General features: G+C 42.8%; 2 protein-coding genes across 4 annotated transcripts; one reads left to right on the top strand and one right to left on the bottom strand.

The window, feature by feature from the left end:
* Positions 1–4,899: 4,899 nt before the first annotated feature.
* Positions 4,900–5,564, top strand: KCNE5 (potassium voltage-gated channel subfamily E regulatory subunit 5). Its single transcript, XM_062006921.1, has one exon. The coding sequence runs from the start codon at positions 5,078–5,080 to the stop codon at positions 5,384–5,386; it is 309 nt and encodes a 102-aa protein (XP_061862905.1). The 5' UTR covers positions 4,900–5,077; the 3' UTR covers positions 5,387–5,564.
* Positions 5,565–10,106: 4,542 nt separating this feature from the next.
* NXT2 (nuclear transport factor 2 like export factor 2) lies at positions 10,107–18,051 on the bottom strand. 3 transcript variants are annotated; one of them, XM_062006840.1, is made up of 4 exons: positions 17,984–18,051; positions 15,975–16,061; positions 14,662–14,806; positions 10,107–13,791 (listed from the first exon to the last, which is right to left on the bottom strand). In XM_062006840.1, exons 1-4 carry the CDS (start codon positions 17,996–17,998, stop codon positions 13,613–13,615), a joined length of 426 nt encoding a protein of 141 aa, XP_061862824.1. In that variant the 5' UTR covers positions 17,999–18,051; the 3' UTR covers positions 10,107–13,612. The 3 variants fall into 3 exon arrangements, with proteins under 3 accessions (XP_061862824.1, XP_061862825.1, XP_061862823.1); XM_062006841.1 differs by lacking the exon at positions 17,984–18,051 and adding an exon at positions 17,536–17,910; XM_062006839.1 differs by lacking the exon at positions 17,984–18,051 and adding an exon at positions 16,992–17,088.
* Between the last annotated feature and the right edge of the window lie 3,720 nt (positions 18,052–21,771).

Below are 21,771 nucleotides of genomic sequence, written 5' to 3' on the forward strand. Positions count from 1 at the left end.
CTACTGAAAGTAGTGGGCCTCAGAGTTGGTGGAGAACACAGACCTTTCAGGAACAGCCTTGACACAGAACTTTGGGTGAGGGCTGAAAGGGACCGGGTTCCTGTAGTATGCAACAGAGATACCGTGTGTAACAGTAAGGCGTCATTAAATGGCTTGCAAGGAAAAAAGTATAAACAGAGCAAGTAATGAGTTACTCCCATAAGAGTGGGAGAGATGGTGTTTAACCAACCCAATGCAATTTTAGTGGCCATTATGTCAGAGAACTTTGGGTGTAACATGCTGTAGGGAGCTGCCTGCCAGATAAGCCAATGCATGGAGCTGCAGTTCCCATGCAACACTTCCCGGCTCTGTAAGGACCAGGACACAAGCTGAGAACATCAGTTACATTTTCAGCCAAGAAAACGCAAACCACCAAATCTACCACATCCCAGAAGAGATTACAATTTGAAACTACTACTGATAAATCAGTGATGTTCTGCAATTGCAACACGAGGAACACATTCTCATTATGTATTTAGGGGGGTTTGTAGGTTTTCTTTAACTGAGCCTACCTAATGGCTAAGCTCTATTCACAGGACAGTAAATCAATTTCCCCTTTTGAAGGCTAAAATTTAAACTTAAAAAGCTTAAAAATAATAAGTCTTGTGCTTCTTTCTCATCATATGCCACAAAGGTGATTTACAAAATACAATCAGTAGAATCTGCAGTCACTCTTACATGGCATTCTCAACCGTGCACAGAGTAAACCTTACTCTACAGTAGTGTAAGTTTACCTGGGTTAATATACAAAACACACTTCCAGTTAAATCAGTGCTGCTGCAAAGTAGATTATTGATTGCTTTGGGGGTTTTACCACAATAGGATTAAAGCAGCCACGGGGGAGTGGGGCTGACTAAATACACATTTGTCGTTGTTGTTTCCATGTAATTTAATTTTTGATGAGTTCTGACAGCAAGCGGGGTGTGTTTCCACTATAGCTTTGCTACTGGGAGCTGTAATATCCAGAATCTCTCTATACCTTTACTGGCAAGAGACGTGTTTTGAAGAAAAACACGTCCATTTGATATTGACAAAGTGTTTTAACAAAGCTGATTATCACAGGTAATTTGTTCAACATTGTCTTTAGGTGGAAGTGTGTAGTCTTAACATCAGACCAGTGCTAATTAAATTAGACAGAGCTCAGGGCACAGTGTCTGATCCTTAGAGGCCCCATCTATGCTTTTAAAGCATAAAAAACAACCCATATCAATCTCTTGCATTTTTCACCTGTTCTCCCATTTTGAAACACCAATAACCTGGTTGATGCTGAACATGAACAGAGATGCCAGAAGTCCTTCTGTGTTTGTTCCACACACTTCTGCATTTACCTTCACTTGTTTTCTATTACAGAAGTGTGACTGCCACATCTACACTATCCCTGTTATTTCTGGAAATCCAGACCCTGCTCATGAACACCCATCAATCCAAGACACGACCGTGGATCAGTAAAATGCTAAAGCAAAAAGCTATCATATCAGTTCTACTTATATGATACAAATAAGGAGGTGATGGGGGAAGTAATGTAGCACTTGTTGATTTGAAACAGCATCGGAATACTTCTAACAGGCCTATAGCACTGGCACCTACTTAAGAATAACACTAGCCCAACTATGACTTCAGGTAGAAGCTTCACATATTGTTCCAGGACTTAACAGAAGCTTCAGCCCTGGCAGGTATTGCCAAGGTCTTTATTTGTTTTAAGCAACCTGGTATCTAACCTAAACCTTTCCTGTTGGATATAGATCAGCTTATTGCTTACAGTGCTCTCCCAGAGAGTGAACAGGAAGAATGGATCACTGTTCTCTACAGCTGCCTGGCCTGCTTTACTTTCTGTCTTTCAAGTCTAACCAAACACAATCTCTCATGAAGAAACTGTTTTTATGACATTTAATCAGAGTCATTTAATCAGGGCCACTCTGTCCCTATGTCTAAAATATGATACTTGCCCCATCTGCTCTATACATCTTAGGGTACTTACTTCCCAAAGCCTCTAAACCTTTACTTTATTCCAGAATTCATTTGTCTCAGACATAATAGTGCAGCTCTCACCCCATGACTTTTTTGTTATTTTCAAAACCCAGATCTCTGCTCTGAACACTTGCAGTAGCACAGTAATGATATTGCTGTGAGGAGTGGAAACACACAGGTAGCGACAGTGACTTCTTAAGGAGCTTTGCAAACCAATGGCACATCACAACCTAAGCTGGATTTTTTACAAGTCAGTCCAGCTCAGTTTTAACCTACATACAACCAACCCTTAGCATTTACCAGCAAGCAAAGTCCTTACTTTCAGAAGAAAGATGCTGCAAAAAATTGTACAAGCCAACAAAAACCATAATGTTGAAAAACAAATTAAACCCTGGCACCATGTGAAGAAAACTCTCAGGCTCTGGTTTTCAGCTTTCTTAAGATTCTCAATGGATATGCAACCTTTCTAACTGTGGTAAATCCAATGATCCACTGTATTTCCTATTTCTGTTGTCTAACCATCAGCACACATTCAGTAGGGCATCCACAGATAACGAAAAAAGCGAGATGTCTGCAATACGTTAGAACCAAAATCTTTGTTTAAGAGACATTAAAGGACTTAAGAGAAAAAACCCACTCATATGCATGACAGAAACACACTTTACTGACTGGGCAGCAACTCCTCACTCCAACATCATAAATTCCACTGATGCCAGGGGTTGGGGCGGTGGCAGCGAAGATCATAGCTGTCCCTAAAACATGAGGGCTTCCCAGTTATATTCTGATGATAAAGAAATAATGAACTGGGACTCTCAGAAAAAAAAAGGGGGGGGGGGGGGGGCCCAGAGAATATATTTTTGCAGAAACATCACATTTTACTGGTGTTTCTTCTGGAGCAACTTAAAGACTACAAGCAACACATTATGGAAAATCATTTGCAATCCTTTCAGAATCTAACCCAGCAGGACAACACTCTCACCTAACTGTTTACAAAGAAAAGCCCAAGTCAATACCACACCAGCTTGCCTCTGCAGCTGCCCTTACAGATAAGCACTCATTATGGTCTGCAGATAAAATACATCCTTTTCCCTGAAAGCAAGGGCAGGGAAATGAGCTGGAATACAAGGATGGGCCCTAGCCTTGTGAGAAATGCTGATGTTGTTTTTGCAAATTAGAAGAGAAATGAAGACAAAGAATTGGGTTTTTTTCTGTTATCTGTTTCTATATGGTATTAATCAGCGAACTGACCTTGTCCCTTTCTGGGTAGTGTAAATCAGTGAATTGGCCCTGGGACTGTTATCTGTTTCTGTGTAGCAACTAACATCTGTTTGTTTGAAGTGTTAATTAGAGTTTAAATCTTAGGACTGTGGGGGGAATCTACTATAGGATACAAAAACCAGACATCCTCTGGGGAGGATTTTTAGGTGCCTGGAGAAGTTGTAAATCTTAGAGCACCTGATCAATGGGGAAACAAGGGAGGGACCTTGGGCCAGGACAGGGAATAAAAAGCCAAATGTTGTACCTGTCAGGTGTGCCTGCTAGCTAGGACACCTGCTCTTGCAAGAACACTTAATAAAAGTGTTTCACTGCAGTCTGACCTGAGTGTTTCGTAAGAAACCCTGTTTTGTTTCTCACAGCCACTGCCTGAAGTGGGCAAACAAACTGCACAATGTAAAAATTGCTCTCAACTGCTGAAGAGATGATGAATCTGCAACTGCCACATTCACCTGTAAGGACAGCCACTACATTTAAAAAGTCACCAGATAAAGCAACCTGGAAGCCAGGAAAACCTGTTGTCCTCAGAGCATTCACAGATTTCAAAAAGCCATAACCACAGGCATGAAAACAAAAACTAAATGAAAACAACTTCCCTGTCTGCAGCCACCTCCAGCAGACATCCAACGAACAGCCAGAACCCCAGCTGCTAACATCCACTCCTCTCCAGGCCTTTCTGCTCAAGGAACACACACTCTTCATCTAATTACCAATTGTTTTAATTACTTACATTAACTCTGGCCACCGCGGCTCCTTCTATTTAAGCTCCTCTGCCACACCTCCTTGCTTTTCTCCATTCCATGCTGTTCCACAGCAGACTGTGAGTGAGCAGAGAGCCTTTATCCTGACCTCCTGAAGTTCTGTCAGCACTGTGCTGAGTTCTTGCTCAGGGTAGCTTTGCTCATGAGGCAAGCAGGTCCCATAAAGCTCTGCCAGGCAACCTGGGCTGGCAGAGGGCCGTGGGCTTTGCCACAAAGAGCCCTATGACAGGGCTGGGTAAGCTGACAAAGCTCGTATGACTAGAGCCAGCTCCTTCCTGGCTTTTATTTTGGTGGAGCTGAATTTTCCCCCAGCATTCACTTTCGTGAGAAACCTTGCTTCTGTAATTCAGGGAGCTTGCAAGTGATCTGAGTTTGCAGGGAGTGGGAGCCCAGCTGAGTCTCATCAGCCCCACCTGTGCAGGGCCTGTTCGCAGGGCACAGGAGGGCTGCTCAGCTGATTTCTGCATGACTGCTTTGCTTCCAGCTGCACCTTTCAGCGGTAGATCATTTTATTCCCTTCTAGCAGGGGAGCACACATCAGGCGCTGCGAGGAAGTGGAATTTGCCTTTTCAAACATCAGGCTCCTTCCCAGAAACACAGAATGGTGGGGGTTGGAAGGGCCCTGCAGAGCTCATCCAGCCCAACCCCCTGCTAAAGCTGGTTCCCCTCAATCGGGGGGCACACGAACGATTCCACGCGGCTTTGGAAACCTCTGGCGGAGACTCCACACGCTCCCCGGGCAGCCCGTGGCTTTTGCGAGGGGACAGCATGGCAGGCTGCATTTCACACTGCAACACCGGGCTGCAGAGAGAAAGGCACGGCCCCACGTCACCCGGCCGCCGCCGACACCTCTCGAGTAGAGGGAGGATCCAGCCGTTGAATTTCTCGCACAAGCCACTTAATGTGAGCTCCGAGCATGACAATAACTGCACAGTTCCAGACCTCGCCCCCACCGGCGCAGCCAGGCTCCCTCCGCGGCTCCAGCGCTAGCTCCGGCCGGGAGCCCGGAGCCGTTTTCCCGCAGGTGCAGCGCCATGAACTGCAGCGAGGCGCGGGCGCTGCCGGCGCTGCTCAGCGCGCTGCTGCGGGAGCTGCGCCGCGGCCGCCACGCCAGCGCGCCCGCGCCGCCGGCCCCCGCGGCCGGGCCCGGGGCAGACGCCTCGCTCTACATCCTGCTCATCATGATCTTCTACGGCTGCCTGGCCGGGGGGCTCATCCTCGCCTACACCCGCTCGCGGAAGATGGAGTCCAAGCACGACCCCTACCACCTCTACATCGAGCGCGACTGGGGCCGCGGCGGCGGCGGCCCGGGACAGCCGGCCGAGGGCCAGCGGCTGATGTGAGCGCGACTGCGGCCGAGAAGGAAGAGCCCGCGGCGCTCCTGCCGGCCGCGGCTCGGCTGCCCCGGAGCGCGGGCGGGAGCGGGCGGCTGCCGGGACCGCGCCTGGCTACCGACGGCTGCTGGGACCGCAAACCGGACTGCTCCTCGTCTTGCAGCGAGGGCTGCTCTCTTAACGCTTTTCTGCAATAAATACTGCAGCACGTACGTACAGAGCCTTCTCTCATCAATCACCTTTAGAACTTCTCTAACACCAGTTTGTACTCCACCTTGTTAGCCGACCACCACGCTGTTGCTGCGGGTAGCGTTTCACGTTGTTAAAAGCAGCTCCATTACTATTGCATTGTGCACCCCTTCTGTCACTTCAGAGAATTGATCTCTACACCAGGTACAAAGGATTGGAGGGTCAGGTCTCATTATGTTAAAACAAGATTCTTTTGCGAAGCATTTATCAAGACAAAAAGAGCTTAGAAACCAAAGCTGTTGCCATAAGGAAAACATCAGAACCCTCTCTTGGCACGGTGGCTTTAGAAGTTACACGGTAACTTCTACAGCCATTGATAATACCCTTCTTCACACAGAGATGTGTCCTTCCAAGGATATCTTTGCATAAGTTAAATCTTAAAACACCACACAGCATGTGCTTTCTATGAGAAAAGCTAGGCAAAGGTGGTTTCAGATGTTCCAGCCGTGTTCACAGTCATACCTGTCTTGGTTTGGGGTGGGTTTTTTATAGATAAAGTTCAGTGAACAATTCCAAGGAATGAGCACCTTCACCAGGGATGCTGCACTCCACAATCCAAACTACTACTTGGATTTGATCCAAACCACACTTCAGGAAAAAGAAGCTTTGACTTTAACTTCAATGGAAGGGAGATATTTGTGCCACAGGCTTTCCCTAATACTCATGCATGTTCTTTCCAAACACAGAATGGTCTTATATTTGCCAGCTTTGCCAACTACTGCCTCTCCCTGTCTCTACTATAACTTTGTGGGCAATGATTCAAAACGAGACACCTGAAGTGATGAGTTTAAAAAAAACAATCCTAGAGGGGATTGGCAGTTCCTGAGTCAACTGTGTCACTGCAACATCCCCAATTACAAAGCCTCATTAGATATCACACCCCTGTGAACACATAGGCATTTTAATAACTGAAAAGTATGAGTGGGGGAAAAATCAAACTCCAGAAACAACGTACTCAATGGCAGTACATACAATAGTACCATATTCCAGCATTTTACTGCTAAATACATGTGAAATCTTTAGCTCAGCAAAGAAAATGTAGTAGTTAGCATCCTGTGGGGAAAAGGACACCAAGGAAAGCAACAAACTCCTAATTTTCTCGAGATGCTCTATCAAGCAGTTAGACAACAGGAAAAGTTCCTGTCAGCTACCTCAATCTGCAAGGATTCACATGGTACCTCTGGAAAATGCAACTTCAACTGAGGCTTGTTGAAGAGCCATAAGCAATATAGATATACATATATTTAAGCTGCAGAAGCTGACTGTAATGAACTTTCACACTGGGAAACTAAACCACTGCATCAGCCTCACTAGATTTATTGCGAGGATTTCTTTCAGTACAATGAGAATGAAGCTAACCCCAACTAAAGTTTCCCCCTATAAGAAAGAGGGAATCTGTTACACATATCCAAGCCCTTTCAATTAACCTGCTCTGGTGATTAACTCTTTTTTTTCAGCCTGACCACTGCCCATCAGCAGGACTCTGGCCTCTGAGAGGCCTTAGGCTATCAGCTCAGAGAGTATTCTGGAACTACTCAGGTGCTAACTGCTACCTTGATCTCAGCCAGATTAGACAAGAAAGGGGAAGGACTGTTAATTTGGAGTGTGAGTGATTTGCCAACATAAAGCATCAAAGCACTGGACACTAAAACGTGTGCTTAACATGTTTGGTTTAATATCAGCTGGGTACTGACTGCTTTCCACTGTTTCATCCTACAGACAAATCTAAAAGGTCAGTGTCCAACAAATACTACTGATGACATATCTTCCTAACCCATCTGTTTCTCTTCCTCCTCCCTGAAATGCAAAGTATGTGCAACATATTGTATTTGGGTCCTACCTAGAAAAAAAAAGCTTTTCTTATGAAAAAGTTTACCCTTCATTACACAGTTCACAAATAAGGAAAGCACAAGAGCTTCTGCCAAGTAACTCAGAAAACATCTAATTATCTGCTGGTCAATCTGTACCTTGTAATACCCAAAAGAATCACAAGGTCTTTGTGAACTCCAGCAACTTGTGATTTACATCAGTCCATCTATTCTTACAGTCAACAGTTCGACCAGATGCTTAAATAAGTAACACCATCGTACATTAAGTGTAACCTACACTGGAACACGCCACACACTGAATATACAGTTATGCTTGAATACAATATGCACCCACAAATACTTAAATGCAGCAATGCAATTGGCTGTGCACCTGTGTTTATCCACTTCACACATTTCAACATCTGTGGTGTCTCTAGTAGGTAATTTTTCAGAATTTTGTATTGGGATGCTGCCTGGTTGTGTAGAGATCAAAAGAACCTTCAAAGTATGCACATGTACTTTCTGGCTTAGAGCAAGCATAGATAAACTACAACATTTAGGTCACAAACCTCAGAATGATCTGTGTTATGTTCTAAACAGTGCTCATGTATTGTTGCCTATATTTACACCTCATTGTAATTTTTGGGTGCAGTTAAGTCTGCAAGAAAACAACAACTGGTTTTATTCACCATACTTGTCTCACATCTGACAAATCATCAGGGAATAACCACCAGTGCAAGACCACTACACAAATTATCATTCCATTTAGAATCATAACCTTGTTTGTTTGTGCTACTACTATCAAAATGATGTAGGACCTGTACTGTAAAGATACAAAATATTTTTCAATGCACTGTTCTTTTACAGTTTACCTTTTCCCCAAGGGGAAAGTGTACCATGGGATAGTCAGAGAGGGGAGTTATGAGTCCTATGGGCCTCTAATTCACAACAGAACCATCCACTTGCACAAAGCCATCATTTTCTTGAACACTCCCCGATGAAGGCGTCATGCACAGAGATCATCTGGAAGCAGGATCCCCACAAAGGCAGGTTAGACTGCTCTACCAAGCACCACAGCCCCAGGACTGGGAGAAATATAACAAAATAAAGTTTTTCAGTATAGCAAAACTTGAGTCCATTAGAATTCAAGCCTCCTAAATCAACCCAGTTACATGCCCTAAGGATCGTACCATCCAGATGAGCGTAAGGATTCAGCAGGGATGTGCTGAGTGCTGAATTAAAACGCACTTGAAACACTCAGAACCTAGGAACGTGCTGTAGCTGACAGGTCACACTGCAGAGCTGATAATGTAAGTTCACAGTGAGTTCATTCTTACTCTGTTGGCATGAATACACACACCAAAGCACTTGAACACCCAAGAGGAATTCATATTGTGACATACAGAGACCTTGATAAATGAGTATTAAGCCCAGGAACAACATTAATTTATTTTGTGTCTATTTAAATAGTCAAATACATTGTGTACTGGTTGGAAACCTTTAAAAACCACGAAGCTGCAAACCCACTGGGACTGAACTGAATTAGATTATATGAAGACAAAAATTAGCCACTAAAATTTAACACACTTGTATATTCTGAGGCACCTGTACTACTGATGCAGGGCAAAATGGCCATTTAGTCGCTGTAGTCCATTCAATCACCGGACACAAAAGATAACAAGACAGATTTATTTCTATTATTAAACCCAGCCTTCTGAAGGAATAAACTCAGCTATCAATGACCTACTTCATCTCAGGATCAGAAAAGAAAAGCTTGTTTAGAAAGATGCAACTATTCTTTTCTTCATCCCAGGGGGAATACTGCAAGAGCAATTTCTGGATTCACCTTCAACATGTGTGCAAAAATACCTCGTGATTTATTTTTTCCAGCGCTCCTAAACCTTCACCCTGCATCAGCTGTCAGAGACTTGCTCAGGATAATTACAAAAACTGACTGCTTGTAAAGCCTCACTGAGACCTACACCTTCAAACACAGCAAGAACTTCACAGTGTATTCAACATTGTTACTGGAACAATGTCTGTTTCCACACAAACCTTGACATTGTGTAAGCATCCTCATCTTTTCATCACAGCTAAAAGCTGATATCTACATTGTGTAAGTGTTTATCAGTAATTTGGTTTTTTAAACAGCAAAATTAAGTGACTAAAACTCCAGAGTTATCACATGAACTGTTCCTATTTGAGTGTTTCATTTCTTCTTAGCAAAGAAACATCAGAGGCACAATGATATATTCTCAGTGAAGTTAATCATAGTCCAAGGATCTGGCACAAGTTTTGTTTGACTCCATTCAGAAATTTGTTGGACAGGAGTCTACATTTCAGTAAATTTTAGAGGGAAATTTGAGAGAGTTACTCTACCAAGTTCAACACCATCTACTGCTTGACAGCGCTCTTGGTGAAGCATTTGCTGTAGGGTCATTACTCCAGACACATTGGGGTTTTTTTTCAGTGCAGCAGTGACAGAAGAGCTCACAGAGAGCTTGTTCTGCAGTACCCTAGCACCAAGCTGCAACTATCAGAACACCTAACTCATACCCATAACAGAAGCAGTAAAGACACAAGAAAGTCACAATTTTCTTGCAGTTTTGATATCATAAGAATAAACTATCAAAACTTCTAATAACAATAAAAAAGCAGAACAGAACATCAGGTAGGTTTTGGGGGTTTATTTTTTTTAAAATTAACCTTACAAGAGGTCTTAAACAATTTCAAAACCTTATAAAATGTATTCAAGTGTGGAAAGTTACTGATAAAACAGCATTTCTTTATAATGTGCTTTTCTCCAATCAGGATAAGGAAGTGGATGCATATCGTAACCGTCAGATCGTTCGTAATATCACAACAAATCACTTTTCTCCAAGAATGACAAGCAGAAGTACTTTAAGTCAATTTAACTGTAGCATGCCAAAAGAACAAAGCAATGTAAAAACAGTGACTGACAGTGATAATAAAAGGAATACAGAAACACAAAATGGTCCGGACTGGAACAGACCTTCAAGATCAGCTAGTTCCAGCCTTTTTCCCTCACCCAGGGCAGGGGCCTCTTCCACTAGACCAGGTTGCTCCAAACTCCCTCCAGTCTGGCCTTGGGATGAGGCAGCCTCAGCCCCTCTGGGCAAAATATACTATCAAGTCTTCAGTCTCCACAGTTTAGTATGTGGAAGTGCTTAGCTCACCAGCTACCTTTGATTCACTTGAACAAGTGCATGAGTAACCTGGTATCAAACAGCACAAAATGGGGCAGTATTAACTCCTGTTTACAGTTTAGAGCATAAATATGTTCACTTTACAGATGCTCATTGTAAATCTCTGATATTACAGCAGAGTCAACAGTGGGGAGCATTAAACCAGCTGGACAGTTTTGTACCGGACAGAATAAAACCCACATTTGTATGCTCTTGTCTGCTAATTCCAGCACAGCATTTTTAAGAAGCAGCACAGCATCTCTAACTTCTCCAGCTAGTACAGAAGAGTTTTGTTTGTGCCATTAATTACTTGGTTGTAAAAATCACCAATTTGAGTAAAGAAAGAAACAGAATCACAGAATCTAATTAAATCTAATAGTTGCATTATCACTCAATATGTTCCACAAAAATGTTGTGTAAACCAGCATTTTCAGTTATAAACAGCAACAGCTATCCCTGGTAGTACTGAATCACCTCAAGGGATCCACGTGAAAGGTGATGGAAACAGGCAGCACATAAGAGGCACTTCTCCTTAAGCTGATGCAATTATGTTCTAGTAGATTTCTCTCCAAATCCCTCTGTATGCATACCGAGTCCAATTCCAACTACATATCTCACCAAGTAAGAGTTTAAACTGACTTCGTTCAGCTAGGCCAGTTAATAAGCTCCATCAATCATGTTTCAGGCAGGGTTGGCTTTTTTGTTGGGTTGGGTTTCTTTAATATGAATTGCAGAAGTCAGATCTAAAAGCAGCCTGCATTTGAATAGCATGAAAATCATTGAGAAGAAGAATAACATTTGACTGAAACATTGCCTCATTTATTCAAAGTTTCCCAGTCTGCCTAGAAAAAGCTTAAAACCTACTATACAAAATAAAACCTGAATTAAAATATTCCATGAGTATTTATTCCCAGGACACGCGTATCAAGTACAGATACAAATGTGTGTTGAACAAGCAAATGCTACAGTTGCACCCATCACTATATTCCAATAGTCAAAACCCATTTTGTGTAGGCAAAGCAGATTTGTAACACTACTGATAGAATTAAGAGCAAACCAAAAAACCAGAAAAGCACACTGGGCCCGTGCCGTGGCTCCACAATGCTGTATCAGTAACAGGCAAATTCAGGGGTAAGTTTTCTTTCAATCTTGTAGAAGAAATACAAATATATGAACCTTGAATATTCTGTTAAGAACAAAAAGTAATTAAATAGAGTGATCCTTTCTTCACTACATAACAATGTATTTACAGTATTTACAGTTTTCAAAAATTCTGGACTTCTTGCATTGTCTTGCAAGAACTCATTCTTCAGGCTGAAAAACAGTTACACAAGAGTTCAGAACATGAACAGCTTCTGAGTAGAGACAGGTCACTAATTGAATCTTACTAATATAAAGACTAGAGTGCCTTAAAAGGAAATAAAACCACCCATTCCACCTAAACATCCCCTTATTTGTGGGATTGTATCACCAACTACAGGTGTCTCAAGACGCTTGACACAAGTTAGATATTGCTCATTTTCACAGTTTTCCCGATTGAAGTCGTAAAAATAAGTGAGCTGCAGTCATAACCACTTTTGTATTCAGGTTGCTGCTGCCACCGCAACATGTATTAAGATCAGAGTTACAAGTTCCCCTCATGTATTTTCCATTATGAGCAAACGTGCTCCTATGTCTATAGATACATTCTGATTTCTTTTTGTTAATCTTAAAATAGCAACGTACCAGTTTGAAACAAATCTGCTGATATTCAGATTTACTCTGAAGTTCCCAAGTTAAGACAGACAGTCTTAACCTGCAGCCTTGAAAACTTTTTTAAAGCAGCTAAAAGCTTTACACTGCAAATTTCAAGCAAGACACAAAACCCCACCCATAATCAATACTTAAAGGCAATATTTTAAAATAATATGAAAAATACAGTAAAAATCTGCATGAGAGGAAGATGGTACTTCTGTTCAGATCTGTTCTTTCGAGTTGAAAATAAGCAAAGCACCGGTTCCGAATAACAGTACTGAAGAGAAAACTTGAAGACTTCACAGTAATACACACTTTCAGTGCCACCTTTTTACTAGAATGTTTCCTGAAAAGACAGTATCCAAAACTTACAGACTGAATATGGGGAAAACAGTCCAAACATGATAGCAACAGAATTAACAGTTAAAGCCAATGGATTTGATGTAACTGACCTAATTCCTTACACTTTTAAGACTTCAAAAGCAAAATAGTTTGAAGTCCTTCACATGCATGTGACAGAGTTGATGGCACAGGAGCTCTGAATCATTCAGCATGCCCTACATACAAATCCATGTAAGTGAACTACAACCAAAGTCTGAGAAGCTTAAGCCACAAGGCAATCTGATGAGACTATTTAGTCTTTTCGTATCAGAAAAGGTAACATTAGCTTTCCAACGGATTATTTCAATGATTACACTCTCAGAAGCTGTATTTGTTACTTTCAAAACCATTAGAAATTATTGTCAATCCCTCCTAGTTTCTTGCAACCAAGAGTAGGCAGCTTTGAGAATTCTATCTACACGTCACAAGCGTCTTCTTCAAAAGAAGGAAGACACTAACGTAAAAACAGATCAAGCTGAAAAAAATTACACATTTGGTCAGAATTGTACATCGGAAGGATTTTGTGTCCAAAATTAGAAGGATTTTGTGTTCAGCGTTCAGCATGACATACAAGAAGTCTGGAAGTGGCAGCATGGCTGCATGTAAGGCATTTGAGGAATGATTCCAACATAGCTCACTACCTTCGACATTTCATTAGGTTTGACTAACTCGAGCAACCTCTCACATTTTAAGATCGTTTACTACTAAACCCACGGTCATTGGGATCAACCCTGAAGCATCTGTAGACCTTCCATCACAACAGACACAAGACGAAGAGCCAGCGTTTCCCAGGCGTGGAGAACGGCTGTCCATGCGTGTGCCGAATGAGAGAGGTCACGTCCCGCGGCCAACCCTCCCTAACTGGCCCAGTCCTGAAAGCGGAAACAGTCACTGGCGATCTTCCACACCGTGTTGGTAGGTGTGGCCTGTGCTGTCAGCAAGAAGTTTTGGTTGAAGTAGCGCTGCTTGTCGCCATCAAATTTTACTGTCCCACTTGTCACCACGAGGACTGTCGTCTGGCCTTGAGTAGCTTGCTCTTCACAAGGAGAAAAAGTATGAAGAAAACAACTCATACAGAGACTAACAGGCAATGAAGTAGGAAATGGACATGGAAGTTTCATTCAATTCTGGATAGACTCGTTATAGGCTAACAGTTGGTTACACGTTCATGAGAAGTACAGTTTTATTGCATCATTTCCATACAGACAAGGGTGTATCTGCTCGCCAACGCTGCCGTTTAATGGCTTTTCTATTTTCATCCCATGTCATTCATTTTAGAGCACTGTAACAAACAGCTGAGTTTTTGCTTAGAATAAGCTCTCATCATTTGAGATGTACATATATATTATATTTAGCAAGTTGCATCCACTTTTTCCCCCCCCCCTCCAGATTGTATCTTTTTCACGGCAGAGCATAGCAAACGTGCTTGACCACAGGCTTTTTCCTTACTAATATTCCCAACAGATCCATTAGGAGTAATTTATTAACTTTCTCAATGATGTAAGCCTTTCTTTAGCAGTTGTTAATCAGAAACCTAAAAGAGCATCTGTTCCAGGTATAAAGAAATCAAAGTACATACAGGTTAACGATTTGTTTCACATTATACTGTGGGTCAGTATCAGAGGCTACAGCAGAGATCTCTTGACTCTTAGACATTGTCAAGAATAGAACCCGATAAGCCAGACCTTTTCAGTACATGAAAATACATCACAACTGCATATGATCTTAACAAAAAAGTCCTTAAAATATTTTCCCAGACATGAGAAAAAGTGTGGAGTTGATTTGTGCTTTATTTATGCACACCTTGACATTTCAACCCTCGGTATTTTCTCTTAAGTTTGTTCCAAAAGAAATATTAACGGTTATAAAAAGGCTGAGAAATAGATAAATTGTAATCCAACCTTACCGTGAACGGGCTGGCAGTCCAACACATTCACCTGGAATTCACTAGACGGCAACATTTCGAAAAATTTAATCAGTTCTTCTTGCCCAGACACTGCATTACCATTCCAAACCAATGTTGCTTTGTCCAAATAAAGTCTTGTTAAAGCCTGATTGTGAAAGCACATATTTAGGGAGAAACGTGTAAACACATACGATGGAAAACACACAAAATAATATTCTTTGAATCCTTGTGTTGTGAATTACTGATTTCTTCTGTTACCTCAATAGATAAAATGCCCTGGAATGTTCTGAAATGATAGCTCCTTGTACCACTTAGTGCTCCTGACCAAGAACTAAAACTGATTAAACATATCCTGCTTTAGAAGTTGCACAGTGACTCATGCCTATAAATGTAAATACTGATGAGATTGTTAACAAAGGTAATGATAGAACTGAACTAGCTACTAATAAAAGGATAGTACTACCTTTCCAGAATAATTTATCACAGATGTTTTTGGAGGGGAGGGATGAACATGCACACAACACTGATTATGTCCTCAAAGTATTAAGGTTAAAAAAAAAAAAGCAGTGAACAAGGGCAGGAACAGTGGACTCTTAAAAAAAGGACAGTTATCTGCAGCAGTTGGCCAGAACTTCCCAAAAGTTCCATGAGCCGTTCAGCTGCGTAGCTGCCTAATTCTCCCTCAAGCTGTTGATACATCTCTGCATGACCTGGCTATGCACGAGGTGACTATGAAGTGACATGCAACTGCTGGTATTGTCACATCATCTAAAAGTTATTAAATTAAAAGTATGTACATTTAAAATTCCACAGAACAGTCTCCACAGCTCTCCTCTGGTGCAAGTATCTGTTACAAGCTACTACATCAGTGTCCTCCACAAAGGCTTTCAGAGCCAGAGAGAGAGCTGTTTCCACTTTATCCCCAGGCGCTCCCGAGGACGCCCAGGACAGAAGTGATAACTGCTAATAAACAAAGTTTGGGAAAAAGTAAGCTAAATCCTGACTTCAGGGACAAATAAAGGTTTATCTGCCCGTACTGAACAAATCTTGTATTTATAAGACATAGCTGGACATGAGCTGAACTATTATCACGAAGAAGCCTAAGGCACTTTCTAAAAGAGTCCTCTTTACAACAAGACTGCCCAGTAACTTAAAGAATTCTCTGCAGGGCAGTCTCAGAGGAACAGAGGTCTCAACTTGGCCAAGATAATACAGGATAACCAACTTCCAGATGCTTTTAAGTGTAATACTAGCTAGAAAAGCATGAAAAAATGCACAAGACAGTTCTAACTATTGTCAAAATATCTACATACCCTTCTTCTTTTATCCATCGTCTCATAATAAATGTTGACAAATTCATCTGCAGCTCTACAAGCTTGATCCACATAGGTTTTGAAATCCTGGAGATAAGAAATCACACTGAGTTACTCAAGTTGCACAATTTTACACAACCCAATCATCTATGCAATTTCTTCAGTAAGTCACTTTGGTTTGTCTTCTCCACCCTCACTGAAAGATGATGTCAAACAATGTTGGAATTGATTCTGAACTTCTTTCCTACTCGCAGCAGGTACCAGCTTCTAGCAAGGTGGTGGTTTTAGGGTTAATTTTGAATGTTGTTATGTTTATTGTATTTAAATTGTAAACATTTGCATTGAAAAATGGGCTACAGTTGGCTGCAAGTGGAGTGAACATGCAAGCACTCAGTGAAAATATGATGGCTATTCTGAACTAAAGTTAAGGAAGAATATTTATTCTATGTATCTCTGAAAATCAGCAAGAACCCGATCCACTGCCACCATACATATATAAATATATATATAATTGCATATATAGAGAGAAAAATGAGAGAAGACGCACATGCGGAATGTATTCCAGTATCAATCGCTCCAGTGCTATAGCCACAGGTAAAATTCAAACACTTTCCCTCACATCTCATTATTTCCTTACATCTCTTTTTATTGATCTGAGGGTAACAGCCTTTGCTGTCACTTCACTGCAATGGGATCTCATTTGGTTATTTGGTCACTTTGTTTACCCGTTTGGCCCTTAATCTCTTACAGACCCTGAACCATGACACCTTGGAAAGCAGTGATCCTGAATTTCTTAGCCATGTATCTAGAAAACTGCATTTGTTACAATATTTTGTTTAAAATATCATAATCTATCATTATCCTTCAGTATTATATTCTCAGTATTTGCAACTCAACTCATATTTCACAGTTTAACTACTCACATTCTCTTTTACAGTCTTTAACAAATATATACCAGAACCACCATGAATTCCTCCAGTATTATCACAAGAAACCTCCACATTGCAAAATACTTACCAGCCTATCAAATAACCCCTGCTTACTCCATAAAACCATGTAGTCTCATGTTACTAAGTACTATTCTTTTGGTCTCCCTCTGTAAGGACAACAGCCTGCTCTTCACTTTCCTGCCTTCTCCAGCAACTTCTGAGCAAACAGGCCGATTCCAAACAAATATAACAAAGTACTCTTAAAGGGATCATATTCCAGAAAAGACTAAAATGCTTACATAATAAAAGGGTATTAGACCCCATGTTATTTAGAGTAGATGGCTGTTACCTCCCAATCAGCACACACTTGAACACATACACTTTCTAACCATCAGCCAAAAGTACTGTCATTTAGCCGCCAGACAGACTGAAAGGGGCGTGACAGGCAGCATTAGAGAAACACCGGAGGACTGGAACGCACCCCCTCAAGACGCCTCAGACACTGTTACACCCTTATCAGAGACCCTCGTGATGGCTGCGAGCCAACCCACACGGTTTGCGTCTTATTCACCTGTGCGTACACAAAGCCCCAAAACCGTTCAACTAAGCATAACAAAACCACCACAGAACACCTCGCAGGTGTTTCCACTTTTCAGCCTTTGTTCAAGGCATCAACGTGATGCACATGCGGTGCGTAAGACAGGAGGAGCTACGCCCTGGGCACCCGGCGCCGCAATAAAGCACGTCTGCCCTCTGAAACTCCGCATGTGAGTCTTGGACAGTTCTTCTAGGCCGGCTTTTACGGTGTGAAAGCAGCTCTGGCCCGGGAACAGCCGAGGGGCCCGTCGGGAGGAAGCGGCGCCCACAGCCCTGCGCCGAGGCGCTTCCCTCCGTCTCGCCCGGTGCCGGGACACCCCCTGCCGCCCCCTCTCGCCGCTTCGCGCTCGCTCTTTGAAACGCGGCAGCCCGCGGCCCGGGGCGAGGAACCCGCGCTTCCCTCTCCGCCGCGGCCCCCCAGAGCCGCGGCCCCACCCGAGGCCGGGCGGCCGGCGCCTGAGGGCCCGCGCCGCGCGGACTCACCACGGAGGCGGCCATGGGGAGGCGAAGGGAGGAGCAGCGCGCGGGAGGGCGCCGGATGTGCGCCGCGCTCGAGCCCGCCGCTTCCGGCGGCGCGCGTGGCCGCGCCAAAAGCGTCCCGGCCGCGGTCCCGGCGGGTGTGCGTTCGGGCTCCGGCGCCCCGCGGCATCGGCATCGCCTCGCCGCATCGCCCCGCCGCATCGCCCCGCCGCGGCGCGCAAAACTCTTCCCGCTGCTGCAGTTTTCCGCCCGAGAACGAGCAGCGCTCTGTCATGGGAAGAGGAACCCTTGTAAGGGCGGCCGGGCCGGGCCTTTATCCCTCCGGTGGGAAACAGCCAGAGAAGGGCCGCGGAGCCGCTGCTTTTGCGCTCGCTTGTACGGGAACGGTTGTGTGGTCGTTGCTAAGGGCTGACAGCAGCCCAGACAGGGGCAGCCGGGAGCAAATGGCAGTGTCATAGCAGCTGATGCGGTGATCTCCATCCTGCTTTTTGTAACGGCAGAAGTAGGGCCCTGAGGCTGACCTTACCAGAGTCTCTCTGCAGTGCCTGCCCGACACGTGAAATAATTCATATTTTAATGATTAAAAACACGCGAGTTTTGGTATTTCGGCATCTTTCAGAGTTGTGAAAACGTTAAAGAAGTCCTACATGCTTTGCTACAAGTGCTTAATGGTGTGTAAGCAACCTATACGTTAATCTATGAATGCATACAAGGATAAAAATGCCTTACGTACCCTGGTGAATAACTGGAGTGGAAAACTGCACATTGCTCACTCAATAGCACACGTGCAATGTGCTATTGCAGAGAACATGGTCATAGAACCACAGAATCATGTAAGTTGGAAAAGAATCATAGAGTCATAGACTGGTAGGGGTTGGAAGGGACCTTTAGAGATCATCTAGTCCAACCCCCCTGCAGAAGCAGGGTCACCTAGATCAGGTCACACAGGAACATGTCCAGGCGGGTCTTGAAGACCTCCAAGGAAGGAGCCTCCACAACCCCTCTGGGCAGCCTGTGCCAGGGCTCCCTCACCTGAACAGTGAAATAGCTTTTTCTGATGTTTAAGTGGAACTTCTTGTGTTTCAGCTTCATCCCATCACCCCTTGTCCTGTTGCTAGCTACTATAGAAAAAAAGGATGTCCCAACCTCCTGACACCCACAAAGACCTTTAAGATCATCAAGTCCAACTGTTAACTGAGCACTGCCACAGCCACCACTAAACCTTAGCACCTCAGCTACATGGCTTTTAAATACTTCCAGGGACAGTGACCTCACCACCTCCCCGGGCAGCATCTACTAGGACTTGACAACCCTTTAGTGAAGAAGTTTTTCCTAATACCCCGTCTAAACTTGCTGCAAGTTGAGGCTGTTTCCTCTTGTCCTGTCACTTGTTACTTGGGAGAACAACACCCACCTCACTACAACCTCCTTTCAGGTTGCTGTAGAGAGTAATAAGGTTTCCCCTCAGCCTCCTTCTCTTCAGGCTGTGGGTACCATCATAGGTATCATAAGCATGTGCCCCTGATTTTACACACATTTGAGATCTCTGTGCTTGTCCCACGTGCACCTGCTCTCCCCATGGTTGCCGTCACTCACAGCAGAGGTTTCCCCAGGTCCCCAGCTGCTGTGCTGGCTGGGCAGGACACACACAGGCCTGCACTCCCACTGCAAGGGCACAAAGGAAACCTCCACTGATTTCCTGGACTGAGCTGAGTCCTAAGGCTGGCTGGTCAAATCTTCTCATGCAGTGAATAATAGAAAAATACCTGTTGAGACTCAAGAGATCTGCAGTTAATTACTGAAGATGATATGGAGCTGGCTGAGAAGAAATCATATACCAAAGGTGATAAACACTCTGGGAATAGAAAGGCGCATCAGTGACAGGGCTGCTGGGCAAGGACTTGAGTTCAGGTCAGGGCACCTGAGGCTGTGTCCTTTAGTATGCTGGATCACACCCAACAGTACCAGCTGTATACTAATCTGTCATTGCCGTGTAGGAGTTGTATCACTAGGAAACAGCCTATCCTGCTGAATTAACAACTGCTCAGCAAAGATTCCTTAACACTAAAGTTCAAACACCTTCCTCTTTGAAATCTCAAGTGTCACTACATCATCCTGTTATCTATTTGCCTCAAATTAATAAAAGTACTTCAGAAAATCTCTCTTGTATAAAGAAGAGCAATCATCAATTTCCACATAAAAACAGCAAGGCACTGAAATTATGTATGATTTGTTCAAGGTCATAGAGGGAGACAACTGCAGAATTGAAACTGCAATCTTAATACTTTGCCTTCATCATATAAACATCTTTACTCCATTCTGAGATATATCTGTGTAAAATTGAAAAAGAACCATTCCTATCTGATATGTCCATCACAGGTTGTCTAAAAAGGCTCTGTCATGTTCCTTTTCTATAAATCAGCTTGGATGATTTATAAATCCTGTAATACTATAAATCCTGGTGGACCAAAGGAACATTTGTGTCATCAGAGAGATTGTGAACAATCTGGACAAAACAATAGAAGTGAGATGAGAGTATCTGTAAAAGCATTATCTTCATTTACTCACATGGATCTGTGAAACTTGGAAAGTAACAGGCTTAACACAAGTTTCATTGCTGGCAGAGTGTGCAAGGTTCTTTACATCTTTCAAACACATTAAAATAGGGATCTGAGTAAAATTTTTTGAACTTGCGTTTATCAGTGGCTGCTCCAACAACAGAAGTAGTGTGTAGAGAATAAATTCAGAAATAGCAGCAACTGAAGTAGCTAATTAGTTCACAAGCCTTCTTTCTGTCAAGTCAGGATCTTTCTCTACAGATTATATTTCTTTCATTGACACGAGATTTTGGGTAGCATTTTACAGTAATAAAAAGAAGAATAGGAGCAAACAGAATTTCCACTTTGTGTTGAACAAATTATAGCCACACTGTATATTGTCCAAATGTTCCCTAAAAATGCATTCAGATTTATCTGAACAAACTGCAACTCAATTTTTCTTCAAAAGCCCAGATATTCCTAACAGTTTCTCAGCCTTATCTCCAGTACCTCAAGCCAACTTACCCATGTTCCCCAGGCCTCTATATTCTGGAAGGAACATGTAAGATAGAAATGTCAGAATGATTCAGCAACAGCGACACTGAACTCTCATTGCAAGTTCAAGCAGTTTACATCAAGATGACTCATCAAAATACCTTTACTCCTATAGATGGTTTCTAGACTTTGCAGCTCTACTACACCCACTGAACATATGGAAGAGAAATTTTGAGTTTAGATCTTGCAGAACAAATCAGAGGCAAAAAGTGTATCTCTGTTGAAATAACTCAGATCAGCTATTATACCTGTGAGATGAACTTAGATGTACAGGGTACTTTTGATTCTATAATCAATAATGCTAATCTTTGAAATTCTTAGTTGCTGGAAATCTTTTCAAATACTCAACACTAAGAACAATGAAATAAAATTGTAATCACAGTTAAATGGCAAATAGGATGACATAACTCTGTATCTGTTTGGAGATGGGAAGTGATCCTTAGAAGTGAGTGCTTTATAACTTCAATCTAATTTACAAAAAAATCGTAACTAATGCTATGTAAAAATGTATCAGGCTTTCAGAAATACATTCAGCCATCTGAGTTCAGACAGACTTTCTTTTGTTTTCATCAGCTGATAAATGTAAAACCATTAAAATTTATAGCAAAGTGCTGGATAACTTCAGAATTGCTGTCAAAAACCATAGATTTTTATTGTGAATGATTTCAATACTGGACAAAGAATGACCACAGAATGGAA

This window comes from Colius striatus, chromosome 13 (genome assembly GCF_028858725.1).
Source record: "Colius striatus isolate bColStr4 chromosome 13, bColStr4.1.hap1, whole genome shotgun sequence".
NCBI classification, from domain to species: Eukaryota; Metazoa; Chordata; class Aves; order Coliiformes; family Coliidae; genus Colius; species Colius striatus.

Excerpts from the sequence above, each read along its gene's own strand:
- KCNE5 (XM_062006921.1), top strand. The coding sequence starts at position 5,078 with ATGAACTGCAGCGAGGCGCGGGCGCTGCCGGCGCTGCTCAGCGCGCTG.
- NXT2 (XM_062006839.1), bottom strand. The coding sequence starts at position 17,030 with ATGGTTTTATGGAGTAAGCAGGGGTTATTTGATAGGCTG. Across the intron at positions 16,062-16,991 it reads AGGGGTTATTTGATAGGCTG|GATTTCAAAACCTATGTGGA; the intron begins GTAAGTATTTTG and ends TCTTATCTCCAG. Across the intron at positions 14,807-15,974 it reads CGATGGATAAAAGAAGAAGG|GCTTTAACAAGACTTTATTT; the intron begins GTATGTAGATAT and ends TTTCACAATCAG.